Source organism: Colobus angolensis, unplaced genomic scaffold (assembly GCF_000951035.1).
Source record: "Colobus angolensis palliatus isolate OR3802 unplaced genomic scaffold, Cang.pa_1.0 Scaffold36, whole genome shotgun sequence".
NCBI classification, from domain to species: Eukaryota; Metazoa; Chordata; class Mammalia; order Primates; family Cercopithecidae; genus Colobus; species Colobus angolensis.
In genome coordinates, this window is record NW_012116932.1 from 1884985 (window position 1) to 1892704 (window position 7720).

General features: G+C 45.3%; 1 protein-coding gene across 2 annotated transcripts in view; it reads right to left on the reverse strand.

Annotated features, from left to right (window-relative positions):
• LOC105519756 (EGF-like module-containing mucin-like hormone receptor-like 3) overlaps window positions 1-7720 on the reverse strand; it is a 64965-nt gene that overhangs the window by 22359 nt on the left and 34886 nt on the right. For both annotated transcript variants that reach the window (XM_011953218.1, XM_011953219.1), the window contains 2 exons: window positions 5303-5500; window positions 1724-1959 (listed from right to left, as the gene is read on the reverse strand). In XM_011953218.1, coding sequence (XP_011808608.1) covers window positions 1724-1959; window positions 5303-5500 — 434 coding nt within the window. The remainder of the gene's footprint in view (window positions 1-1723; window positions 1960-5302; window positions 5501-7720) is intronic.

The window sequence follows — 7720 nt, forward strand, 5'->3', positions numbered from 1 at the left end:
CTCTCTCTCTCTCTCTCTCTCTCTCTTTCTTTCTTTCTTTTCTTTCCTTCTTTCTTTCTTTCCCTTTCTTCCTTCTTTCCTTCCTTCCTTCCTTCCTTGCTTCCTTCTCTTCTTTCTATTATTTATGCATCTTGACGGTCTTTTGAACAACACCCAAAACCCTCTCCTTCTGAAGCCATCCCTATAAACTTTATAAAAATAATCAGAGAAGAAGAAAGGGGGAGAAATGAAAACAAGCCGAGCTTGCAGTACATCCAGGATTCACCACCAGGTGAGCTTGCTCTCTGACCTGCTTCCTCCTAGCTGTTTGGTGCCTGCTATCCTAGAATCACACAGATCCTAGATAACAGTTTCCCTTTACTGCTCTATAGGTAAAAACTTAAACATGATAAAACATGAAGTTTCAGCTGGGTGCCGTGGCTCACGCCTGTAATCTCAGCATTTTGGGAGGCGGAAGTGGGTGGATCTCCTGAGGTCAGGAGCTCCAGACCAGTCTGGTCAACATGGCGAAACCCCATGTCTACTAAAAGCACAAAAATTAGCTGGGCGTGGTTGTGGGCACCTGTAATCCCAGCTACTGGGGAGGCTGACGCAGGAGAATCGCTTGAACCCAGAAGGTGGAAGTTGCAGTCAGCCAAGACCGTGCCATTGCACTCCTGCCTGGGCAACAAGAGCGAAACTCTGTCTCAAAAAAAACTAAACCAAAACTAAACAAAAACCATTAGGTTTCCCCTTGAGATATTCTTTCAGGTCCTGTGTACCAGTGAAGCTACTGGCTTCAGCTGCTCTGAAGGACCACAGGAGGAGCTGAGTCACCAAAGAAGGCAGTTTCCATCTCCTGATGATTTCATCTGCTGTACCCTGAACAATCAATGACCCACACTTTCCAGCCTCCACATCCTCCATGATCCCTTTAAAAGCCCCAGTCCAGAACTCCTTGAGGAGATTGATTTGAGAATCTTCTCCCATTTTCTTGCTTTGCGCCCTGAGATTATTAAACTCTCTCTCTCTTTTTTTTTTTTTTTGAGATAAGGTCTTGATCTGTCACCCAGGCTGGAGTGTAGTGGCCTGAGCATAGCTCACTGCAGCCTTGAACTCCTGGGCTCAGACAATCCTTCCATCTCAGCTTCTTGGGTAGCTGGGACTACAGGTGTGTACCACCATGCCTGGCTTTTTTTTTTTTTAAATTTTTAGTAGACACAAGGTCTTGCTATGTTGCCCAGGCTGGTCTTGAACTTGTGAACTCAAGAGATCCTCCTGCCTGGGCCTCCTGAAGTGCTGGGATTACATGTGTGAGCCACTGTGCTCAGTTAATTTTTAATTTTTTTGTAGAGATGAGGGTCTGCTATATTGCCCAGGCTGGTCTTGAACTCCTGGCCTCAAGTGATTCTCTCACCTTGGCCTCCCAAAGTGTTGGGATTATAGGTGTGAGCCACTACACCTGGCCTCATTAAGCTCTTTCTCTGCTGCAAACTTTGCTGTCTTGGTGGATTGGTATGTTACTGTGCAGTGGGCGTATGAACCTGTTGGTTGTATAAGACTTCTAGAACCTTGCAAACTCTTACCACCATCTCACCCTGCCTTGCTAGGAAAGAGGTTAGAGCTGTTATAAAGGGGAACATAGAGTGTATTGGTTACGTATAGTCCCACCATCATCATGAATGCTGCCCTCAAAAGCTTTCTTAGGAAACTGTCCATGACACAGGGTGGGATTCAAGCTCACCGATTAGCGGTTCCATAAAAGTGAGGCCTGGAGGCTGCAGAAATGGCCACAATCACAGCGGGAACGCCATAGCCCACTGGGAACATGATCCACTTCATGAGTCTGTTGATGCTTGAGTAGTTGACCACCGTCAGGTTCCGTGCAGTGAGGAAGAGGTGCAGGCCCTCCAGCAGCATCCAGGTGAAGGCGGCCAGGTAGAGATAATGCAAGGCACCGGCGATGATGGCGCACAGCACCTCAGGGAGGAGGAAGGAATGCCTGAAGGGGTTGTCAGGGTGGAGTATGGCCCTAGGACCTCTCCTTGACATTGGCTTTGGGTTCAGAGCACCTGACATCAGACCAAGGGCATTAAAAGTAAAGGGGAACTGGACACAGTGGCTCATGTCTGTAATCTCAGCACTTTGGGAGGCTGAAGTGGGAGGACTACTTGAGCCCAGGAGTTTGAGACCAGCCTGGGAAACTTAGTGAGACCCCATCTCAATTATATTTAAAAAAATAAAGATAGTTGATAGTCAAGGCTAGCATTGGACATCTGGGCACCAACCCCTTCAACCTGCCCTTGGGACTGAAAGTGGTGCCACCTCCACCTATGCCACTTTGCAACAGATCACCAGAATGTATCCCTCCTTTTTAACTAAGACTTTATATACTTTGAGCAATGTCTCCTTTCCTCATCCACTTCCCCACTCAACCTCTGGGAGCCTCCTCTCTACTCTCCACTCCTACTGTACTGCCTGGTGACTATAGTTAATAATAATATATTATGAATTTCAAAGTTGCTAAAAGAGTGGATTTTGCTTTATTTTCTTTCTTTCAGACAGGATCTCACTCTGTCACCCAGATGGAGTGCAGTGGCACAATCATAGCTCACTGCAGCCTTGACCTCTTAGGCTCAAGTGATCCTCCCACTTCAGCCTCCCGAGTAGCTGGGACTACAAGTGTGTACCACCATACTCGCCAAGTTTTGCAGAGACGGAGTCTCACTATATTGCCCAGGCCAGTCTCCAACTCCTGGGCTGAAGTGATCCTCCCTCCTCAGCCTCCTAAAGTGCTGGGATTACAAGCATAAGCCTCCACCCACAGTCCAAAAAGAGTGAATTTTAAATGTTTTCATCACAAAGAAATGATAAGTATGGAAGTGATAGATATGTTCATTATCTTGGTTTGATCATTTCATAAGGTGTACGTCTATGAAAACTTCACATTGTACCCCATAATTTTATACAATTATTATTTTTCAATTAAAAATAAAATTGAGGGAAAAAGTTTCACTTTAGCATAAGAGATTGTGATTATGATTCTTTTTTTTTTTTTGAGACAGAGTCTTGCTCTGTCACCCAGGCTGTAGTACAGTGGTTGCAATCAAAGCTCACTGCAGCCTCGAACTCCTGGGTTCAAGTAATCCTCCTGCGTCAGCCTCCCAAGCGGCTGGGACTACAGATGTGCACTACTATGCCCAGCTAATTTTGCTTTTTTTTTTTGTTTTTTGTAGAGACAAGGTCTCACTATATTGCCCAGGATGGCCTCGAACCCCTGGCCTCAAGTGATCTTTCCACCATTGCCTCCCAGTGTGCTGGGATTACAGATGTGAGTCACTGTGTCTGGCCCAAGGGATTATTTGAAACTGAAGGCAGTTGAGAAGAAGCAGAGACAAAAAAGCTCTCTGTCCTCCCCCTATTTGCCTAAAAGCCGGACATACCTTTATGTACTTGTCTGTTTTGGGGGGGGGGGGCGGTGAGAACACTTAAAATCTACTTTGTTAGCAATTTTTCAATATACAGTATGTTGTTCTTGACTATGGTCATCATGATGTACAACAGCTCTCTTGAATTTATTCTTCCTGTCTAGTTGAAATTTGGTATCCTTTGACCAGTGTCTCCCTAAACCCCTTCCCTGCTGCCCTAGTCTCTGCTAACAACCATTTCTGCTCTTTGCCTTTGTGAGTTTGGCTATTTTAGATTCCACACGTAAGTGAGATCATGCACTATTTGTCTTTCTGTACCTTGCTTATTTCACCCAGCATAACACTCTCCAGGTTCATCCATGTTATCACAAATGGCAGGATTTCCTTCTTTTTCTGAAGACTGAGTAGTACACCACGACACTAATTTACAAAGGTATTCCTCCTACCTATTCTCTTCTTTCTACCCTCCTACCCTTGCTATGGGGAGGACGAAAGTTGATCACCAAGACAACTTATTTATTTATTTATTTAAGATGGAGTTTTGCTCTTGTTGCCCAGGTTGGAGTGCAATGGCACAATCTTGGCTCACTGCAGCCTCTGCTTCTCGGGTTCAAGCAATTCTCCTGCCTCAGCCTCCCAAGTAGCTGGGATTATAGGTGCTCACCACCATGCTCAGCTAATATTTTGTATTTTTAGTAGAGACGGAGTTTCGCCAAGTTGATCAGGCTGGTCTTGAACTCCTGACCTCAGCTGATCTGCCCACCTCGGCCTCCCAAAGTGCTGGGATTACAGGCGTGAGCCACTGTGCCCAGCCACCAAGACAACTTTAGATCCTCATCCGTCTGGAGCCAACGCTGGAGGAATCTACAAAACCAATGATATGGTTTGGCTCTGTGCTCCCACCCAAATCTCATCTTGAATTGTACTCCCATAATCCCCACGTGTTGTGGGAGGGACCCGGTGGGAGATAATTTGAATCATGGGGGCGGTTTCCCCCATACCGTTCTCGCGGTAGGGAATAAGTCTCACGAGATCTGATGGTTTTATCAGGGGTTTCCGCTTTTGGATCTTCCTCATTTTTCTCTCTTGCTGCCACCATGTAAAAAGTGCCTTTTGCTCGGGAGGCCGAGGCGGGCAGATCACGAGGTCAGGAGATCGAGACCATCCTGGCTAATATGGTGAAACTCCGTCTCTACTAAAAAAATACAAAAATTAGCCGGGCATAGTGGCGGGCGCCTTTAGTCCCAGCTACTTGGGAGACTGAGGCAGGAGAATGGCGTGAACCCAGGAGGTGGAGCTTGCAGTGAGCCGAGATGGCGCCACTGCACTCCAGCCTGGGCTACAGAGCGAGTCTCCGTCTAAAAAAAAAAAAGTGCCTTTTGCCTCCCGCCATGATTCTGAGGCCTCCCCTGCCATGTGGAACGGTAAGCCCATTTAAACCTCTTTTTCTTCCCAGTCTCGGGTATGTCTTTATCAGCAGCCTGAAAATGGACTAATACAATCAGTGATACTAAATATCTATCACTCATTTCTCAGATATTTGCCTTCCCATACTTTGCTGCCCCTAAAAACCAAAGATCTTTTTCCCTTCTCCAAAAATTTATCATTCTTTGTCAAAAATGCTGTTGTTCTAAACTACCTGTTTGAGAATGCCTCATTCCCTGGGTATCTCCCGTGTATATATGAAATATACATGTTAATAAACTTTTGTTTACTTTTTCTCTTATCTGTCTTTTGTTATACGGGTCCCAGCTATTAGAATGGTAGCGGGAAAATTATATTTTTCTCCTCTACAGACCCAAAGACATTTTATTAAGGAATCCAGCGCAGGCTTGCTCCATGAGCTCAGTGTCCCTTGGGGCAGGGCAGGGCATCCTCTGAAACACTGTCAGTACCTTGGATTCAGTTTGGTCAATCCCCACGAGGAAGAGGAGGTGGGCCAGGAAGAGGCAGATCGAGAGCTGCAGATGCAGTGAGGTGCTGGTGTTCTGGATGGCTTTACACAGGAGGAAGGTGAGGGCCGCCAGGAGGAGGCACAGCAGAGACAGGCTCAGCCCCACATAGGTGATGATAGTCAGCACGGGATCCTCCTCCTGGGACCGGGAAAAAGAGTTCACAGTTATGCTTTCCTGCGCTGGGATTATGGCTCCCTCCTTGAACTGGGGCATCCTAGACGCAGGCACCAAGCCTGGTAGTAGTGTGTGGCCGTTAGACTGCTGATGTAGATTGCTAATGTAGACTGCTAATATAGACTACTAATATAGATTGCTAATGTAGATTGTTAACGAGATTGTTAACGTAGACTGCCAATGTAGATTGTTAACGTAGACTGCCAATGTGGATTGTTAACGTAGACTGCCAATGTAGATTGTTAATGTAGACTGCTAATGTAGATTGCTAATGTAGACTGCTAATGTAGATTGCTAGACCGTCTTTTTTCTTTATTGAGGTGTATTGAGCTTTATTGAGGTGTATACTTAATGTACCAAAAATTGCACATATTAAATGTATACATTTTGATGAGTTTGGACATATGCATAGGTAGGGCGGCAGAATATGTCACCATCCCCTCAAAAAAAGTAGAATGGCAGTTACCAGAGGCTGGGGAGAGGGGAGAGAGAGAACAGGGAGCTGTTTAAGGAGTGGAGGAGTTTCAGTGTTGCAAGATGAAAGAGTTCTGGAGATGGATGGTGGTTGATGATTGCACAATATAAATGTACTTTACTGAACTGCATATACATTGAAAAATGGCTAAGATGGTAAATTTTGTGTTCTGTGTATTTTGCCACAATCTTTACAAAGTGTTTTTTGGGCCATGGTATCTCACACCTGTAATCCCAATGGCTTTGGGAAGCTGAGATGGGAGGATTGCTGGAGGCCAGGAGTTCAAGACTGGCCTGAGCAACAAGTGAGACCCCGTATCTAAAAAAAAATAACTATTTTTGTATGCAGAGGGCTTGTGCTATGCAGTACTAGTTTGATCCCAGAGCTCATACTAATGATGGGATTTTAAAAACGTTTTTCAGTTCAGAGATACATGTGCAGGTTTGTTACATAGATAAACCCCTGTTGCGGGGGTTTGTTGTACAGATTATTTCATCACTCAGGTATTAAACCTGGTGCCCATTAATTATTTTTACTGGTCCTCTCCTTCCTCCCACCCTCCACCCTCCTATAGGCCCCAGTGTCTGTTGTTCCCCTCTTTGTGTCCATATATTCTCCTCATTTAGCTCCCACTTACAAATAAGAATGCGAGTATTTGGTTTTCTGTTCCTGCGCTCGTTCACTAAGGATAATGGCCTCTGTCTCCGTCCATGTCCCTGCAAAGGACATGAGCTCATTCTTTTTTATGGCTGCATAGTATTCCATGGTCTATATGTACCATATTTTCTTTATCCAGTCTACCATTGATGGCCATTTAGGTTGATTCTGTGTCTCTGCTATTGTGAATAGTGCTGCAGTGAACATACATGTGCATGTGTCTTTATGATAAAATGATTTATATTCCTTTGGGTATATACCCAGTAATAGGATTGCTGGGTTGAATGGTAGTTCTGTTTTCAGCTGTTTGAGAAATTGCCACGCTGCTTTCCACAATGGTTGAACTAATTTACAATCCCACCAACAGTGTGTGTTCCTTTTTTTCTGCCACCTCACCAGCAACTGTTATTTCTTCACTTTTTAATAGTAGTCATTCATGATGTGGTTTACAGTAATCATGTTTTTTTTGAGACAGAGTCTTGCTCTTTCACCAGGCTGCAGTGCAGTGGCACGATCTCGGCTCACTGCAACCTCTGCCTCCCAGGTTTAAGCAATTCTCCTGCCTCAGCCTCCCGAGTAGCTGGGACTACAGGTGTGCGCCACCACACGTGGCTAATTTTTGTGTTTTTAGTAAAGATGGAGTTTCACCCTGTTGGCCAGGATGGTCTTGATCTCCTAACCTCGTGATCTGCCTGCCTCAGCCTCCTAAAGTTCTGGGATTACAGGTGTGAGCCACTGTGCCTGGCCCAGTCATCATGTTTTTGCCCTGGAGTCCTACAGTCTGAGCAACTGAGGTCAGCCATGTAGACACGGTGTACCTATGTGAATGATCGCCCAATACATACCCTGAACACCAAGGCTCAGGTGAGCCTCCCAGCTGACAATACTTCACATGCGTTGTCATAAGTCATTGCTGGGAGAATTAACTGCATCTATGTGACTTTCCTGGGAGAGGACACTGGAAGCTTGCACCAGGTTTCTCCTGGACTTCCTATCTTGTGTCTTTTCCATATGTTGATTTTTTTTTTTTTTTTTTTTTGAGACAGAGTCTT